The following is an 18,493-nucleotide window of genomic DNA, read 5'->3' as shown; positions in this document are numbered from 1 at the left end:
GTATCAGCCTTGCAGTGAGTGAGTGACCGAACCCTTTTATGTCTTTAGAAATATTGTAAATAAATTCCATTACCATTTCATAGTCTTCTAGATGGGAATCATTGCTTTCTAACTAACTAACTGGGTAATTTTAAGCAAAATATTTTAAAAAATATTAACAACAACAACAACAGCAACAACAACAATAATATGATCCCTGCCTATATCCTACAAGCTAATGAACTAAGAGATGGGAAAAGTTTAAAGTATAAAAAAATAAAGTAGTATAAAAGCATAGTATATTCTCTTTTAGCACTGGGCTACAAGGAACCATTAGGAAACATAGATTTCTATCCAAATGGAGGACTGGATCAACCTGGTTGCCCCAAAACAATATTTGGAGGTAAGTGTAGAGACTTTCATATTTTTAAAAGAGTGGGTTAAAAAAAGGTATATTTAAAAAATCTGATATCTTTCTACATGGATTTTTTTTTTTTTTTTTTGTATTTTTGGGGCCACACTTGCAGCATGTGGAGGTTCCCAGGCTAGGGGTCGGAATCGGAGCTGTAGCCGCTGACCTACACCACAGCTCACAGCAATGGCAGATCCTTAACCTTCGAGGCCAGGGATTGAACCCAAAACCTCATGGTTCCTGGTCGGATTGGTTTCCCCTGTGCCATGATGGGAACGACCGTAGAATATTTTTAATAGGAAACAAATTCCCTGAGAAGATAGAGGTGGTAGAAATATAAATTATAAATTAAACATTATTACTCAAACATACTATTTTTTAAAACCATAACCATATGATTAAAAGCTATTATGAATTATCTGTCTTGAAAAAGTGTGCCTTTGACCTAGAAATTTCACACCTGGAAATCTCTCTTAGAGAAATAATGGAAAATGTAGACACAAATCAGAGTGCAAAGATATTCAACATAGCATTATTTATAATAGCTAAAATTTTAGAAATACTCTAAATGTCCAACATAGGAAAATTATTAAATAATATGGTATACCCACACCAAGGAATATTCTTAAAAATCATATTTTCAGATTAATGAAAAAGCTTATGACGTTAAGTGAAAAGGACATAAAATAATATGGCATAATTCCAATGTGTTTTAAAAATGTATACTTGTACATGTGTAAATATAGAAAAAAAGACTAAACATAAATGCTCCAAATAATTATTAGTGGTGATCTCTGGATACTGGACTTTTAGGTGTTTTTTTTCCATCGTATTATTGTGTGTTTTCTAAATGAGCATGTATTTGTTTCATCATGAGAAAAAACTCATAGCCGTTCCCATGGCTCAGCGGGTTAAGAACCCGACTAGTATCCATGAGGATGCAGGTTTGATTCCTGGTCTCGCTCAGTGAGTTAACAATCTGGCATTGCCATGAGCTGCAGTGTAGTCGTAGATGTGGCACAGATCTGGCATTGCTGTGACTGTGGCATAGGCCAGCAGCTGCAGCTCCAATCTGATCCCTAGCCAGAGAACTTATGCCACAGGTGCAGCCCTGAAAAAAAAAGAAAAAAGAAAAAAAATCATAAAACAAAATGGGTAGTTGGAGGGAAACAAAAGTAGGTTGGGGGGAACAGAATTTTTAAAAAACCCATCCCTAAGTGCTCTGGATCTTGTATTTCACCATTGTTAGAGAAAGTTAAACAATCATGGCAATAATTCTAGAAAAAAGACAATCTTGTACAAAATGGTAGCTGTATATGGCCCCATGGAAATTATATAGTGTTTGAAAATGATCCAGATGAAATGGAATAAGCAGGGCCAACCGCGTTGTACCATAAATGGTGTTAAATCCTGTGCTGTGTTGATGATTGCTGTACACCTATAAATGTAATAAAATTCATGAAGTAATTAAAAAAAAATCCTGTGCTGTGGGCTGTAGTGTAAGTGTATCTGTAACAGCCAAAGATAATGTACTTGGCTTTAAAATGTCCTTCTCTGTAGTGTTACCAACTTCATTGTTTCTGCAAGTGGAAGTTCCAGGAACAATAAGTAAATGTTGACTTTTCAGATTATCCTCCAGTCCAGCTTAGTCCCATGCTACCCCCATGCATCTCCTCTTTTGCCCAGTTTCTTTCTTTTCGTCCTTCCCTGATCTCTTCTCTAGGCATGTGTGGACTCTGGAGGAAGCAGAAACATTGGTCTGACTCCAGCACCCAGTGCCTCTCCAAACTACTAGCTCACAATCATAACTCCTCTTCTTAGGGGGTTCACTATTTACTATTCAGATCCTTAGCTCCATTGATTGCCCATCTTTGGGACTTAGTTTCTGTTTCTGAATGACTCCATCAACTGACCCACCAACCTTCTGACAACCTCTCTTCTACTTTGTGCTGCAGTGTTTCATCAGTTCCAATTCTTCTGATGCCCATCTCTGTGCCTCATCAGCCTCCTCTCTCACCCCCATACCACATGGTGCCCACCAAGAATTACCCTGGGGCTTGCCTCTCACTTCTTCTTGGTCATTTATGGCTTCCAGCACTTTCTCCTCTAGTTCAGCCTTTCTCACTTCACCCTTCACCTTTGTAGCAGAAATGGAGCCCCTGCCACTCCATCTCAATGCTCTGTGGGCCCCCAGGCCCTGAGGTCTCTGCCATGTCGGCCCCCATTTTTGCTGGGAAAAGCCTTGGAGTCTTGTTAAGTACAAGGTTCAGGCACACCTGCTAACTTATCTATGGCCCTCAATAAGGCCAGAAAATCCTTGTATTTATTTCTTCCTGACTTTCTCTGCTTTTATTCCAACTATCTCCCCACCAATAAACCCTCATCCTGGTGAGCCAGACTTCATTTTTGTACCTAGACCAAGGTCCTACCAGAGGGAGCCATTTTATTTATCCTAATCCGGTATCATAAGGTTGGGCTTTACATTCATTTCCTCACCTGTCCCAGACTGGAGGCCTCCCCCATCCGTTCTCACAGTTACCTCCCCTTCTTGCTTTCCTTGGGGATATTCCTCTACCGATTCCTTTTTCCTCTGTTGTCTTGGCTCCTTTGAACCTGCCTGCCTCTCTGAAAACCTCTGGAGGATCTCCGACCACCATTGCAGATTTCTCTTCCTTTCACTGGCAAAGGAAGGAGATACTTTGAATCCTGATTCTATTACATAATAGTTGTGTAACCTTGGTTAAGTCATTTAACCTCTCTGAATTTCAAGGTCCTACAAGGTAAAATGGGGACAGTCATGCCTGTCTTCTTTTCTCCTGCCCTTTGCAGAAGAAAAGATTCCTGCGTGATGCTGGATCTACTGTTTTTTGTGAGGATTAAATGGAATCATACACTGAAGCTGTTAGCGCAGTGCCTGATACATAGGACACAAGATAAATTATGTGGATAAACTATATTTGATGTACTGTTTCTTATTCAATGCTATAACTGCTCGTCTCTTTAACCATTCCTTTTACAACCAAGGAATGCAGTATTTCAAGTGTGACCATCAGAGGTCCGTGTACCTGTACCTTTCTTCCCTGAGAGAGAAATGCACCATCACTGCATATCCCTGTGACTCCTACCGGGATTATAGGAATGGCAAGTGTGTCCACTGTGGCACACCACAGATGGAGTCCTGCCCCCTTCTGGGTAAGTCCAGCAAGCAGTGTCCTACTCTGACTAACAAAGAGCTTTTTTTTTTTTTTTTAGGGCTGCACCCACAGTATATGGAGGTTCCCAGTCTAGGCGTTGAATCTGAGCTGTAGCTGCCGGCCACAGCCACAGCCACTGCCACAGCCATACCAGCTCTGAGCCATGTCTGTAAACTATACCACAGCTCACAGCAATGCCAGATCCTTAACCCACTGAGCAAGGCCAGGGATCAAACCTGCGTCCTCCTGGATACTAGTCAGATTCATTTCCACTTAGCCACACCAGGAACTCCTAAAGAGCTAATTTTTGGTAGAAAAATCTCAGCACCATTTTACCATCTAAAAATGGGCCTGGAAATCCTGTGCTTTTAAAAAATTTATTTAGTCAGCTTTTTCTAGCCCATTTGTTCTGTGAAGTACTCTGGAGTTTCCTAATAATAAAACGTGTTAGAAAAGCACTCCTAGATGGAGTTCTTGCGTGGTTCAGTGGGTTAAGAACCTGGCTCTGTCACTGCTGTGGCTCTGATTATAGCTATGGCATGGGTTCCATCCCCTCCCAGAAACTGTCACATGCTGCAGGCATGGCCAAAAGAGGGGAAAAAAAAAAGAAAGAAAAGAAACAAGAGAAAAAGAGTAATCTATGTAAGATTTCATCCAGAAGACAGTGCAATTTCCCTGGACAACTATTATAGCAAGAAAAAGAAGGTTTCAGAAGAGTTTCCAAGCTCACTTATGCACAGTCACAGTACATGGCCTGCTCCTGTGGGGACAGAAACACCCTTTCTGTGCACACAACTTCTCTGCTGGGGGAGGGCCTCGCAGGGTGATCCCTTCCAACAAGTCGTGTCTGTAAGTGCCCTGGCACCACATTCCGATTCTGTGTTCACGTACACGCACGGGGATGGGCTGTGCTAACAGACACCATGGAGGCTGCTTGGATATTTGCTAAGGGTCATCGGTACTATTCCAAGTACTGAAGACTTTATAACTGGACAGTCATGAGAATTTCCTAATTGTTCCCAAAGGAAAAACTGAAATTAACATCAGGACATGCTATAGACAAGGGACTCTCAACCTCGATTGCGCATTAGACTCACTGAGGGAGTTTTTTTTGTTTGTTTGTTTTTTTGCTTTTTGGGGCCACACTTGCAGCACATGGAGGTTCCCAGGCTAGGGGTCCAATCAGAGCTATAGCCACCAGCCACAGCCACAGCCACAGCAACATGGGATCTAAGCTGCATCTGCGACCTCTACCACAGCTCAAGGCAACATGGCATTCTTAACCCACTGAGCGAGGCCAGGGATCGAACCTGCAACCTCATGGTTCCTAGTCAGATTTGTTTCCACTGTGCTACAATGGGAACTCCTTTTTTTTTTTTTTTTTTTTTTTTTTTTTTTTGTGGCTTGAGGGAGCTTTTAAAACACACAGATGCCTGGGTCTCATTCCAGATCAATTAAGTCAGAATGTGGAGGCCACTGTCTAGCGGTGGGAACAGAGGAGAAAAAGAGGCCCCACGAATGGCACTGGGCCTCATTCCTACAGGCACAGGCATGAAGGAGGAGGTTCCCCTGCCTGTTGACATAGTCATGTGGCAAGTCCAAGTTCTGTGCAATTTAGGAGCCCAATTATAGTTCGCTTTGCAACAGTGATGCTGTTCTAGCTATAAACCTGAATTAGTTTTAGATAAGCTAGAAAATGAATGTATTATTGGAAAATAGCAGTGCTATTTTTAGTCTGCCCACTGTGTGTCACTCCCTAGCCCCTGCTATTGAGAATGAGGGCTGGGTGACGTAGAAAGGGGGAAAAGCCATGGCAGGGTCCTTAGGCAAGCCCCAGATCTTAGGGCTAGGGTTGTGAGGAAGGTTACAGGGGGTGCTGGGGGGCACTGCCCTGGTGGCCCTGCAGGCCCTCACTGTGTGGGTGGGTAGGAGGGGGATTGTCTCGGAGGTGAGGGCAGTCAAACACACCGTTCTCACTATCTCCCCAAATGCTTGTACACTTATATAACACATGCTAATATTATACTTTTCTGACTTGCTTCATAGGTTATTATGCTGATAATTGGAAAGACTATTTAAGGAAGAAGGATCCTCCCATGACTAAAGCGTTTTTTGACACAGCTGGGGAGAAACCGTTCTGCAGTGAGTGGTGAATGCAATTGCTTGCTTTTGCTCAACTCTTTTATTTTTGGAATGGCTGAGGCTCAGCTTCCTGGCTACTTCTTGGTAAATAAAGGCCATGCTGAAACATGGACTTTGGAGTTGGAAGGACTTAGATTGATTCCTGACTCTACCACCTAATAGCTGTGTGACTTTGGTCAAGACACTTAACCTCTCTGAGTCTCAACATGCTGCTTGGTAAAAGGGGATAATCATGCCTATCTTCTGGGTTATAATGATTAAAATATCAACAAATCACAGTTGGATCTTTGCTGAAAAGCTAGAAGAAGAGAAAGAGATTTAGTTATTAGGGAAGTTAGGGTTTTAGGAATTGAACTTCAAGAAAGAAGTTGGGAGTATTTCTCTCTTACCATATCCTCTAACTGCTTTGCAGTATATCATTACTTTGTGGACATTATAACTTGGAACAAGAACATAAGAAGGGGATCCATTACAATCAAATTGAGAGACAAAGCTGGAAACACCACAGAATCCAAAATCAATCAGTAAGTCGGGCTGGGATCCTTTGTGCTATTTCCTTTTTTGCTCAGAGAAATTAAATCCAAAAACATATCTACTTTTTGCTCATAGGTCTGTATGCATCTTTGTTCTATAAAAGACCTAAGGGGATATATTGCTTAGTTGCTTCTCGTGGCTCTTGATCTTCCAGAATCTTTACAAATAGAATCGGTATAGGAGTTTTCATTCCTTTTCTTCCTTCTCTCTTTCTTTACTTCCTCTTTCCTTTCCTTCTTTCCTCCCTCCCTCCTTCCTTTTTTCCTTCCTCCTTCCTTTGCTTGGACATCTAAATACATTTACATCCTTGCTCACTGTAAATGATTTAAACAGTAAAGAAGTATGTAACATAAGAGTGTAAATCCATTTCCCATCCCAACTGTTCCACGCCCAAAGGCACCAACTCACATATACATGTTTCTATTCTTTTGTGAGCTTACAATACACATATAAACATAGAAACATATATATTTCTGAAACTCAGAAAAAGTAATTTGTGGAGTTCCCATTGTGGCTCAGTGGAAACAAACCCAACCAGGATCCATGAGGATGCGGGTTTGATCCCTGGGCCTCGCTCAGTGAATTAATGATCCAGGGTTGCCGTGAGTGGTGTAGATTGAAAAATGTGCCTGGGATCTGGCATTGCTGTGGCTGTGTCGTTGGCCAGTGGCTGTGTCGTTGCAGGTGGCTGCTGCTCCGATTCGATCCCTAGCCTGGGAACTTCCATATGCTGCAGATGTGGCCTTAAAAAGCAAAAAGAAAAAAAAACAAAAGAAAATGTAATTTGCAATAGAAAGTTGGAAATGCCCTGAAAATCCAACAATGGGGAAACAGCTAGTTAAATATTCCCATATTAGAAAATATTATTCAAACATTGAAGTTCTTTATGAAACATATAAATGAAATGCATATAATGTACTGAGTGAAAAAAATGCAGGTTATAAAATCAGATAAACTATAAAATTAGCTTGACAATGTAAAAATGAAAAAGAAACATGCCAAAATACGTTAGACTGCCCCTTAGGTGGTAGGAATATGAGTGCTTTTTAAAATTTTTCTTTACTTTTCAATTTTCTGTGATTTTGTGTGTGTGTGTGTGTGTGTGTATATATATATATGTATATGTGTGTGTGTGTGTGTGTGTGTGTATATATATATAGATATAGTTTTTAAATGGCTAATTTTTTTTCATCTCTTACTTTTATAATCAGGAAAAAGGGGAAAAAAACCCCAAGCCCTTTACTTGAAGCAGAGGAATCTGACACACACATTTTATTCATTTACTGAGGAGACCTTTCCTGGGTCCTCTTATCTACTGGACACCTGGGTTGTGTCTTGGCCTCACCCATAAAGGACCAAGTAGAACATCATCTGAAACTGCAATTGCCTATAGGTTCACTGTGTAGATTAATAGGGAAGGTATGGGTGGTTTGAAGAGACTTTTTTTTTTTTTTTTTTTTTGGTATTTTTAGAGCCACACGGTGGCATATGACAGTTCCCAGGCTAGGGGTTGAATTGGAGCTGTAGCTGTTGGCTTACACCCCAGCCACAGCAACACCAGATCCTTAACCCACTGAGTGAGGCAGGGATCGAACCTGCATCCTCATGGATGTTAGTCAGATTTGTTTCCAGTGAGCCACAGGAGAACTCCTGGAAGTGACTTTTTAAATTGCATCCTTGGATCATCATAATAATAGCTGTTCTTTATTGAAACAAGCGCATTACAGACATGAGCTAATGTCATTCCCACTAAAACCTTGCAAAATGGTTTTACCATCCCTATTTTATATGAGGCAACTGAAGCTCAAAGAGGTCAAGTGATCAGGCCAATATATCAGTGCCAAGGTCTCCAAACCCACAGTGGGGCAGCCTTTTCAGGCAGGGAACTGCTAGGGTCTGCATCTCAAGGAACCAGCCCCAGGTAGTTTATAGGCTGTGATCTTCAGTGAGAAAAGTGGGCAGAGACCTCACCTGGAGATTCTAAGGAACAGCAGGGGAAATATGTGCAGTTATATGAGGAGCATTCATTCAGCAACACTTAGGTATTTGTGCCAATAACTGCTAATAATGTATTTTACCTAATCTTAGAGGTTTGAATTTTACAAAGTGAATTTCTCCCAAGTAGGAATTCCTAAATTTAGAGAAATTCCTAAATTTAGAGGCTTGTTTCTTGATTAAGGTAGAGACCTTAACATCTTTATTTCAGTCATGTTTAGTCATTTTGATTTTAGTCATGTTTGGGAAAAAGTCATCGCCTAGTCAGAGACTATATGGGAAAAAAGGAAATAATTGTTCTTTTTCATGGTAAGATTATGGCTACTTTTCCCTTTTTAGTGTATGTACCCTGAGTTTATTCGGTCTTACCAGACTGTGGGTACAAATGAAGTCACACTCAAGGACATTATCTGCCTGTTGATTCTTCCTGTATATATGTTGAAGATATATTTCTTTTTTTAACCCTAAAAATATGGAGATATAATTCACATACTATAAAATTCACCCTTTTAAAGTTTACAGTAGGCAGTTTTAGTATATTTATAGTATGTGTAACCATCAATAACATCTAATTTCAGAACATTTTCATCATCTCAGAAAGAAAACTTGTACTTACTAGTAGTAATTTCCTATTCTTCCCTCCTCCCTGGGTCCTGCCAACCACTAATTTGCTTTCTGTCTCCATAGACATACCTGTTCTGGGCATGTCATATGAATGGAATCACATGACATGTGATCTTTTGTGCCTGGCACTTTTACTTTGCATATTGTTTTCAAGATTCATCTATGTTGTAGCATGTATTAGTACTTCATCATTTTTATGGCTGAATAATATTCCACCACATGGATATTCTGCATTTTACTTTGATTCACTGACCTCTGGCCCAGCATGCTTCCATTGCACCACTCTGCTCACACACAGCACATTTTATTTAGCCATTCATGGACATTTGGTTTTTTTCCACTTTTTACTGCCATGAATAATGCTGCTATGAACATATGTGTACAAATTTTTGTGTGGACATACATTTTCATTTCTCTTGAGCATATACCTAGGAGTGAAATTTCTACGTCATATAATAACTTTGTGTTTAACTTTTTGAGGGACTGTCTGACAAATTGTTTTCCAAAAAGGCTGCACCATTTTACATTCCCACCAGCAATGAATGAGATTTCGAATTCCTCCACATCCTTGCCAACTCTGTCTTAAATTTTTTCCCTCTTGGAGTTCCCATCATGGCACAATGGAAAGGAATCTGACTAGGAACCGTGAGGTTGTAGCTTCGATCCCTGGCCTTGCTCAGTGGGTTAAGGATCCAGCGTTGCCTTGAGCTGTGGTGTAGGTCACAGATGAAGCTTGGGTCTGGCGTTGCTGTGGCTCTGGCATAGGCCAGTGGCAATAGCTCCAATTGGACCCTAGCCTGGGAACCTCCATATGCCACAGGAGGCATATGGCCCTAAAAAGACAAAAAAATTTTTTTTCCTTCTTAATCATAATAAAATGCACTTGATAAAAAAATAAAATTGACTTCTTAGTCATTTTCAAGTGTACAGTTCAATAATTCATATATTCACATCATTGTGAAACAGTTCCCCAGAGCTTACTCATCTTACAAAACTGTAACTCTGTATCCATTAAATAACAATACCCATTTCCTCCACCCCTTATCCCTTAGCAACCACCATTTTATTGCTTTTATGAATTTGACTACACCATGTAAGTAGAATCATACAGTATTTGTCTTTGTGATTGGCATATTTCACCTAGCATAATGTTCTCAAGTTTTGTCCATGTCATAGCATGTGACAAAATTTCCTTCCTTTTAGGACTGAATAATATTACGTTGTATTTATATACCCCATTTTGTTTATCCATTCATCCATGTCAGTCTTTCATTACAACCATTCTTACAGGCATTACATGATATCTCGGTGTTTTTTTGTTGTTGTTGTTTTTGTTGTTGTTGTTGTTGTTTGCCTTTTAGGGCCACACCTGCAGCATATGGAAATTCTCAGGTTAGGGATCAAATCTGCGCTATAGCTGCCTGCCTACACCAGAGCCACAGCAACTGGGGATCTGAGCTGCATCTGTGACCTATACCACAGCTCATAGCAACGCTGGATCCTTAATCCCCTGGGCAAGGACAGGGATTGAACCTGCATCCTCATGGATACTAGTCAGAGCCACAATGGAAACTCGGTGTGGTTTTGATTTGCAATTTCCTTATGATTAATTATGTTGAGTATCGTTCATGTGTTGTGGGCCACTTTCATAACTTTTTTGGAGAAATGTCTATTCAGATTCCTTACCCAATTTTTTCCTTCTAAACAGATTTTATTTTTTTTAGAGCACTTTTAGGTTCATGGCAAAACTGATTAGAAATTATGGAGATTTCTGGAGTTCCCGTCGTGGTGCAGTGGTTAATGAATCCGACTAGGAACCATGAGGTTGCGGCTTTGGTCCCTGCCCTTGCTCAGTAGGTTAACGATCTGGCGTTGCCGTGAGCTGTGGTGTAAGTTGCAGACACAGCTTGGATCCCGCGTTGCTGTGGCTCTGGTGTAGGCCAGTGGCTACAGCTCCGATTCGACCTGGGAACCTCCATATGCCGCCAGGAGCGGCCCAAGAAATAGCAGAAAAAGACAAAAAAAAAAAAAAAAAAGAAATTATGGAGATTTCTCATATATCCCTTTCCCCCACATAGGCACAGCCTTCCCCCATGTTAAAATCGGGTACCAGAGTAGTACATTTGCTACAACTAAAAAATCTACATTGACACCTCATTATTATCCAAAGCCCATAGTTTACATTAGGGCTCTCTGTTAGTGTTGTGCTTCTGTGACTTTTGTCAAATATATAATGACCATAAATACAAGGGTTTATTTCTGGTCTCTCAATATATTCCATTGATCTATATAGCTATCCTGATGCAACTACCACATTGTCTTGTAGCTTACTATAGCTTCATAACACATTTTGAAATCAGGAAGCATAAATTCCCCAACTTTGGTATTTTTCAAAATTGTTTGTCTATTCTGGGTCTCTTGAATTTCCACACAGATTTTAGGATCAGTTTTGTCAATTTTGAAAAAAAAAAAAAAAAGCAGCTGGGATTGTGATAGTATGATTTTTTTCGAATCTGTAAGTCAATTTGAGGAGTATTGTAGTATTAGCAATAGTAAGCCTCCCAACCCATGAACATGGATATGGTATCTTTCATTTATTTAGGTCTCATTTAACTTCTTTCAATGATGTTTTGTAGTTTTCAGCGTACAAGTCTTGTATTTATTTTGTTAAACTTAATCCAAAGTATTTTGCTCTTTTTTAAGTTATTGTAAATTGAATTATTTTCATAATTTCATTTTTTGGATTATTCATTGATGGTGTATAGCATTACAACTGATTTTTTTTGTCTTTTGCCTTAAGGCTGCACCTGTGGCATATGGGGGTTCCCAGGCTAGGGGTCTAATCGGAGCTGTTGCTGCCGGCTGACGCCAGAGTCACAGTAATGCCAGATCTGAGCCGTGCCTGCAACCTACACCAGAGCTCACAGCAACGCAGGATCCTTAACACACTGAACGAGGCTAGCGATCAAATCAGCAACCTCAGGGTTCCTAGTCGGATTCTTTTCTGCTGTGCCACAATGGGAACTCCACAACCGATTTTTGTATATTGATCTTGTATCCTGCAACCTTGCTAAACCCATTGGAGGCTTCCATGGGATTTTCTCTATATAAGATCAGCTGTTCTCCAGAGATAGTTTTACTTCTTCCTTTCCAAACCTGATGTTTTTTCTTTCTTTTTCTTGCCTAATTGGCCCAGCTAGAATCTCTTTCTAAGCTGAAGAGAAGTGGCAAGAGTAGACATCCTTGACTTGTTTCTGATCTTTGGGTGAAAATATTTAGTCTTTCAATACTAAGTACCTGTCCACCTTTTTTTTTTTTTTTTTTTGATAGGGGTCTTTTATTAGATTGGAGTACTTCTTCAGTTCCTAATTTGTTGAGTGTTTTTGTTTTTATTGTTATTTTGCTGTGCCCATGGCATGAAGAAATTCCCAGTTCAGGGATCAAACCCATGCCACAGCAGCGAACTCAGCCACAGGAGTGACAATGATGGATCTCCAACCTACCGAGGCAATAGGAAACTCCTTGTTGAGTGTTTTCAATATTGTATTTTGTCAAATGTTTTTTCTGCATTTATTGAGATAACCATTTGGCTTTTGTCCTTAATTCTATTGATACACTGTATTATAGTAATTGATTTTTTTCATGTTAAATCCATTTTGTACTCTGGGATAGATCTCACTTGGCTAATGTATATAATAACCATTTTTATGTTTTGCTGGATTTGGTTTGCTAGCATTTGAGTATTTTTGAATCCACATCATAAGAGATATATTTGATCTTTAGTTTTCTTTTTTGCTCAATGTCTTTGGTTTTAATACCAGGATAATACTGGTGTCACAGAATGAGTTGGGAAGTGTTTCCTCCTCTTCTGAAGACAGCTTGGCCTGGGCTTTTCTTTGTAGGGTTTTTTTTTTTCAAGTTGCTAATTCAATCTAATTTTTATAATAGGTCTGTTCAGATTTATCTATTTCTTCTTCTTCTTTTTTTTTTTTTTTTTTTTTTTTTTTTTTTTTTTTTGCTTTTTACGGCCGCACCCATGGCACACAGAGGTTCCCAGGCTAGGGGCTGAATAGGAGCTGAAGCCGCCAGCCTACATCAACCACAGCCACAGCAATGCGGGATCCAAGCCGCATCTGTGACATACACCACAGCTCATGGCAATGGCAGATCCTTAGCCCACTGAGAGAGGCCATTGGTTGTTATTCAGACAGGTGAACACAAGCCTTCAGGTTGAGAGGTCCTCTCAGGCACCAGAAAATGCGTACAATTTTCCTCATCACCACAATTCTCAATTTGAAACAACAAATGACTCTTGGGCTGAGAATCAGACTGATATTCTGGCTCTTCTTGAGGACCAGAAGAGGGAAGTCAGGGTGCTCTGGCCACATTTTGCCCTTTCCTGGAAGAGGGGTATTCAGTGGTGGACTTTCTTTTACTGGGTCATTATTTTTGGGGTCTGTGCTTTGATGTTTTCCCAACACTCCTTAGTTTCAAATTCCACAGTGAAACATTTGGCTGAGAGTCATAGTTATGGGCAATTGCTTGCCGAGTTGTTTGAGTGTGATAGTTTACACATCACATTTTTTTACCTTTTTTTTTTTTTTTTTTTTTTTTTGCCTTTTAGGGCCACACCCACAGCATATGGAAGTCTCCAGGCTAGGGGTCAAATCAGAGCTGCAGCTGCTGGCCTACACCACAGCCACAGCAACACCAGATCTGAGCCATGTCTGCAACCTACACCACAGCTCATGGCAATGCTGAATCCTTAACCCACTGAGGGAGGCCAGGGATTGAACCCATGTCCTCATGGATGCTAGTCAGGGTCATTACCACTGAGCCACAATGGGAACTCCACACTTTTTACATTTAAGCACATATTTGTATGCTCTTTTACAATTCTGAGAAGTCTTTGGTAGGGTTTAATCATTCCAATCTTTTGCATTTCCTGTTTTTTTCTTTGTAGTTAGCAATCTGGGTTCCATCAGTGTCTGGGACTGGGGAGGTAGCTGCCTCCTTCCTGCCTGCAGAGCAGGAGTTTCCTCCGGGTTGCCCTGGGCACGTTACTCTGCTGGGAAAGTCGCTTTGGCAGTCTCAAGTCTCTGCACACTCAGTCCTGAGGCCTCCTCACCCACACCTGCCTCTCTTGGCAGCTGCCACACAGTCGCATCGCCAACCAGGATGCAGGGCATTATTAGCACATCCTCCTGCCTGCAGCTGGCAGCAATAAAGCCTGCCATTTGTACCTTTCTTTTTTTCCCCATCAAATATATATATATACATTAAAAAAATTTTTTTTCCCACTATGTGCAGGGATTCTTTGAGGATCTGAGTCAAAGTTGATTTCCCCAGAAAGGATTTGCATTTGCCTCTGTCAGGTTCTTAGAGATAACGTCAGTCTAGGACCACTTTAATTTTTATCTTTATTAATTTTAATTTTTTTTTGTTTTCTGTCTTTTTTAGGGCCACAATTGCGGTATATGGAGGTTCCCAGGCTAGAGGTCTAATTGGAGCTGTAGCTGCCAGCCTATGCCACAGCCATAGCAATGTGGAATCCGAGCTGCGTCTGTGATCTACACCACAGCTCCTGGCAACGCCGGATCCTACCCACTGTGCGAGGCCATGGATCAAATCTGTGTCCTCATGGATGCTAGTTGGTTTCATTAATCACTGAGCCACAGTGGGAACTTCTATTTTTAATTTTTTATTTTGGCTGCACCCACAGCATGTATAAGTTCCCAGGCCAGGGACTGAACCCATGCCATAGCAGCAACCTGAGCTGCTGCAGTAACAATACCAGGTCCTTAACCCACTGTGTCACAAGGGAAATCCTAATTTTTAAATTTGAAGTTTCTAAGACCACAAGTATTCAAACTTGAGCTGCTTGCTGACCCACGTGAAGGGCAGTCTGCAGTCTCACAGAGCCAAGATCTGAGGCGGGAAATTTTCTGTCCCTTAAGATGGTAGAAGGGTTGTTAACTTCAAATCCACAGTTAGTTCCCTCTTCCCCCAGATGTCTCCTAGTCAACTCCCCACATTGAGGAGCCCATAGACTTTGTCTCTTGTCCCACTGTACCACAAGGCCTTGAAAGCCAAAGCTCAAGGTTACCAAATTTCAAAAAGACCAGCAAAAGGTGATTTCAGGATTCCTCTTATTTGTCTGGATTTCTGCTTCCACATATTTTTGTGGTTTATAGGTATTTTTTCCTTTCTTCTTAGTTCAATGCACTTTAAAAGTTTTTAGTTTTGCTTTCTGGTTGTTTGTAATTGTATCCACTATTATGAGTTGTCTTCAGAGTATCTAGTGTACCTATTGCCAAAAGCCGCAGTTCACCAGCTCTCACTCTATTTATTCTTGCATGAACCCAACCCTTGGTTAGTATCCCCTATGTATTTCCAGACATCCCTGTCGGTGGAAGAGAGGGTCTTACCTGTACTCCTAGACAACCCTGGTCAGCTCAAGGAGCTCGCCTTTTCCCTCTCCCACCTTCTCACTACCCCCTCTGGGATCTACCATCTGCAAGTGGTATACCCTTCTCCTGGGGTCCTTGCCCTCTCCTGGTTCCACAGCTGCCCCTAGAGAAGTGAGAAGGGATCCCTCTTCCTTTTGCTACACTCTGGTCACGAGAGGACAAGAGTGGTACAGCTTATAATCCTTCTTGGTTAAACCACTCCTTTCAAATTAGCCTTTTTTCTTTTTTGTTTTTTCCATTCGTTTGTTTTTGTTTTTGATATTTTTACAGCTCCACCTGTGGCATATGGACATTCCCAGGCCAGGAGTCTAATGGGAGCTGCAGCTGCTGGCCTATGCCACAGCCACACCAAATCCGTGCTTCATCTGCAACCGACACCGCAACTTGCAGTAACGCCAGATCCTTAACCCACTGAGTGAGGCCAGGGATTGAACCCACATCCTCGTGAACACCATGTTGGGTTCTTAACCCGCTGAGCGACAACAGGAACACCCTCTTTTCTGAACCACCGTATAGCTCTTGCTGACGTGCTGGCTCAGTTGCCTCATGCATAATTTAGTGTGTACTTTCTACACACAGGATGTTGTTCTCTTACATAACCACAATTGACCACCAAGATAAGAAAAATAACACTGACACATCACTACCATCTGATCCTGAGACCCCTTTCTAGTTCTACTAACTGTCCTAATAATGTCCTCTGTGGCAAAAAGATTCAATTCAGGATCACTGGCTGCATTTGGTTGTCCTGTCTCTTTAGCCTTTACATTGGAACAGTGCTTCTGCCTTTCCTTGGCTCTCTTGACTTTGACATTTTTGAAGATTATAGGGCGAAAATTTTTAGAATGTCTTCAGTTTGGGTTTGTCTGATTTTTCCTCATGATTAGATTCAGATCTTGTATCTCCGGCAAGGAAACCACAGAGGACGTGTTATGTTCATGTTTGTCTCTGTGCATCCAACTAGGAGGCTCACAATTTTGATGTGTTTCATTGATGTGTATCAGTTGATTAAGGTGATTTCTGCCAAGTTTCTCCACTTTAAAGTTAGTATTTTTCGGAGTTCCCATCGTGGCACAGAGGAAACGAATCTGACTAGGAACCATGAGGTTGCAGGTTTGATGCCTGCCTTACTCAGTGGGTCACGGATCCAGTGTTGCCATGAGCTGTGATGTAGGTTGCAGACATGGCTTGGATCCTGCATTGCTGTGGCTGGCAGCTGTGGCTCTGATTAGATCCGTAGCCTGAGAATCTCTATATGCTGCGGGTACGGCCCTAAAAAGCAATAAATAAATAAATAAAAAGTTACTATTTTCCCTTCGTAATGAATAATTATTTTGTGGGTAGAAACTTTGAGACCAGGTAAATGGTCCATTACTCCTCAAAATTTATCCACTAGTTTGAATGTTTTGTGATTGTAATCATTACTCAGATGGCTGCCAAATGGTGCTTTTTCCTGCTCAACTTTTAGAAAAGGATTCTCTTCTTCTCCTTCATTTATTCATTTGCTTTTTCATATCAATATGAACTCCTGGATTTTCATTTTATTGATGGGGACTTAAAATCAGTTACTATCTTATTTATCCATTTTGATATTCAAATTGTCCCAAATCTGGCCAGTGCTCTTTTTTAAATGCATTTTTTTTTTTTTTTTTTTTTGGCTGCACCCATGGCATGTGGAGGTTCCTGGACCAGGGATCAAATTCATGCCACAGTTGCAGTCTGCACTAAAGCTGCAGCCACACTGGATCCTTAACCCATTGCATTACGAGGGAATTTCCAAATGCATATTTTTTTTTTTTTTTTTTTGGCCACCCTGAAGCATAAGGAGTTACCCGGCTAGGGATCAGATCTGAGTCACAGTTGTGACCAACACTGGAGAGGTGGCAACGCCCGATCATTTTAACCCACTGTGCCCGGCTGGGAATCGAACCTGCACCCTAATGCTACAAAGACACCACTGATCCCAATGCTCCGCAATGCATTTTTTATTGTGGTTTAAAAAAAATGCAAAATTTACCGTTGTAATTCTTTTTCAGTATACAGTTCGGTGTGTTAAGTACAATAGTGTTTCACATTATTGCAAAACAGAGCTCCAGAACCTTCCTACCTTGCCAATCAAAATTCTATATCCATTAAATAATAACATCCATTTCTCCCTCCCCTCACTCCCTGGCAACCACCATTCTACTTTCGATTTTTATGAATTTGGCTACTTTAGATGTCATATAAATGGTATCAAACAATATTTATCTCTTTGTGACTGGCTTATTTCATTCAGCATAATGTCCTCAAGTTTCATCCATGCTGTAGCATGTGACAGGATTTCTTTTGAAGGCTGAATAATATTCCATTGTACATACATATCATGTTTTGTTTATCCATTTATGTATCAATGGACCTTTGTGTTACTTTCACCTCTTGCCTATTGGAACAATACTGCTAGGAACATGTGTGTGTAAATATCTCTTTGAGACCTTGCTTTCAATTTTTTGGGTATATAACTAGAAGTAGAATTGCTGGATCATATGTTAGTTCTATTTAAAAATTTTTAAGGAGGCTTCGTATAGTTTGCCATGGTGGCTGTACCATTTTTACATTCCCACCAACAGTGCACAAGGGTTCCAATTCTTCCATATCTTCCTTGACACTTTTTTTTTTCATAGTAGCCACCCGAATGGGTGTGCAGTGACTCTGTGTTCTTTTTGAACATCTCTATCATCCTTTGAAATGCTACCTTTCTTTTTGGCACACAGGTTGTTCTAGGATCACTTTGTACCTTCCCTGTCCTAGCTCTGGAATCAACCATGTCTCCAGGGAGTCTTAGTTCCTTTTTGTGGAGATGGTATTTAGAAACCAAAATCTGTGCAACCTTTTGGATTAGTTTTACTTGTGGCACTTCTGCCCTCCACAGGACTGACATGATTCCAGTGAGGCTGGAGTGGCAGGCACCTTCTCAACCCCACCGCCACCTCCAAACTACGGATTCATTTCTCCATTACCTACTCTCCCAGCTCCCCAGAGAGACATTACCCAGCTGAACCTTCCAGAAGATACACCCTAGACTCAATTTGGGGGTCCAACTGTAGGGAACATCTCCACACACCTGGAAAAAGTATCAGAACCTGGGATGTAGCAATTTTAAG

General features: G+C 40.9%; 1 protein-coding gene and 1 long non-coding RNA gene across 4 annotated transcripts in view; one reads left to right on the top strand and one right to left on the bottom strand.

Moving 5' to 3' along the window:
• The window catches only part of LOC146397644 (uncharacterized), a 57,585-nt gene that overhangs the window by 26,334 nt on the left and 12,758 nt on the right, over positions 1-18,493 (bottom strand). The gene's annotated exons all lie outside the window — the stretch shown is intronic.
• LIPH (lipase H) overlaps positions 1-18,493 on the top strand; it is a 47,656-nt gene that overhangs the window by 23,683 nt on the left and 5,480 nt on the right. For 2 of the 3 annotated variants that reach the window (XM_084990630.1, XM_021069987.2), the window contains 4 exons: positions 293-382; positions 3,416-3,583; positions 5,632-5,727; positions 6,140-6,251. In XM_084990630.1, coding sequence (XP_084846756.1) covers positions 293-382; positions 3,416-3,583; positions 5,632-5,727; positions 6,140-6,251 — 466 coding nt within the window. Of the gene's footprint in view, positions 1-292; positions 383-3,415; positions 3,584-5,631; positions 5,735-6,139; positions 6,252-18,493 lie in introns of all 3 variants that reach the window. The other variant, XR_002337781.2, reaches the window with a different exon arrangement.

This window comes from Sus scrofa, chromosome 13 (assembly GCF_054392235.1).
Source record: "Sus scrofa isolate SSC_HxYL_T2T_F1_AM1 chromosome 13, Sscrofa_HxYL_maternal_Yorkshire_Landrace_v2.0, whole genome shotgun sequence".
Taxonomy (NCBI): Eukaryota; Metazoa; Chordata; class Mammalia; order Artiodactyla; family Suidae; genus Sus; species Sus scrofa.
The sequence above is the reverse complement of the archived record's forward strand: the minus strand, read 5'-3'. Positions and strand labels throughout refer to the sequence as shown.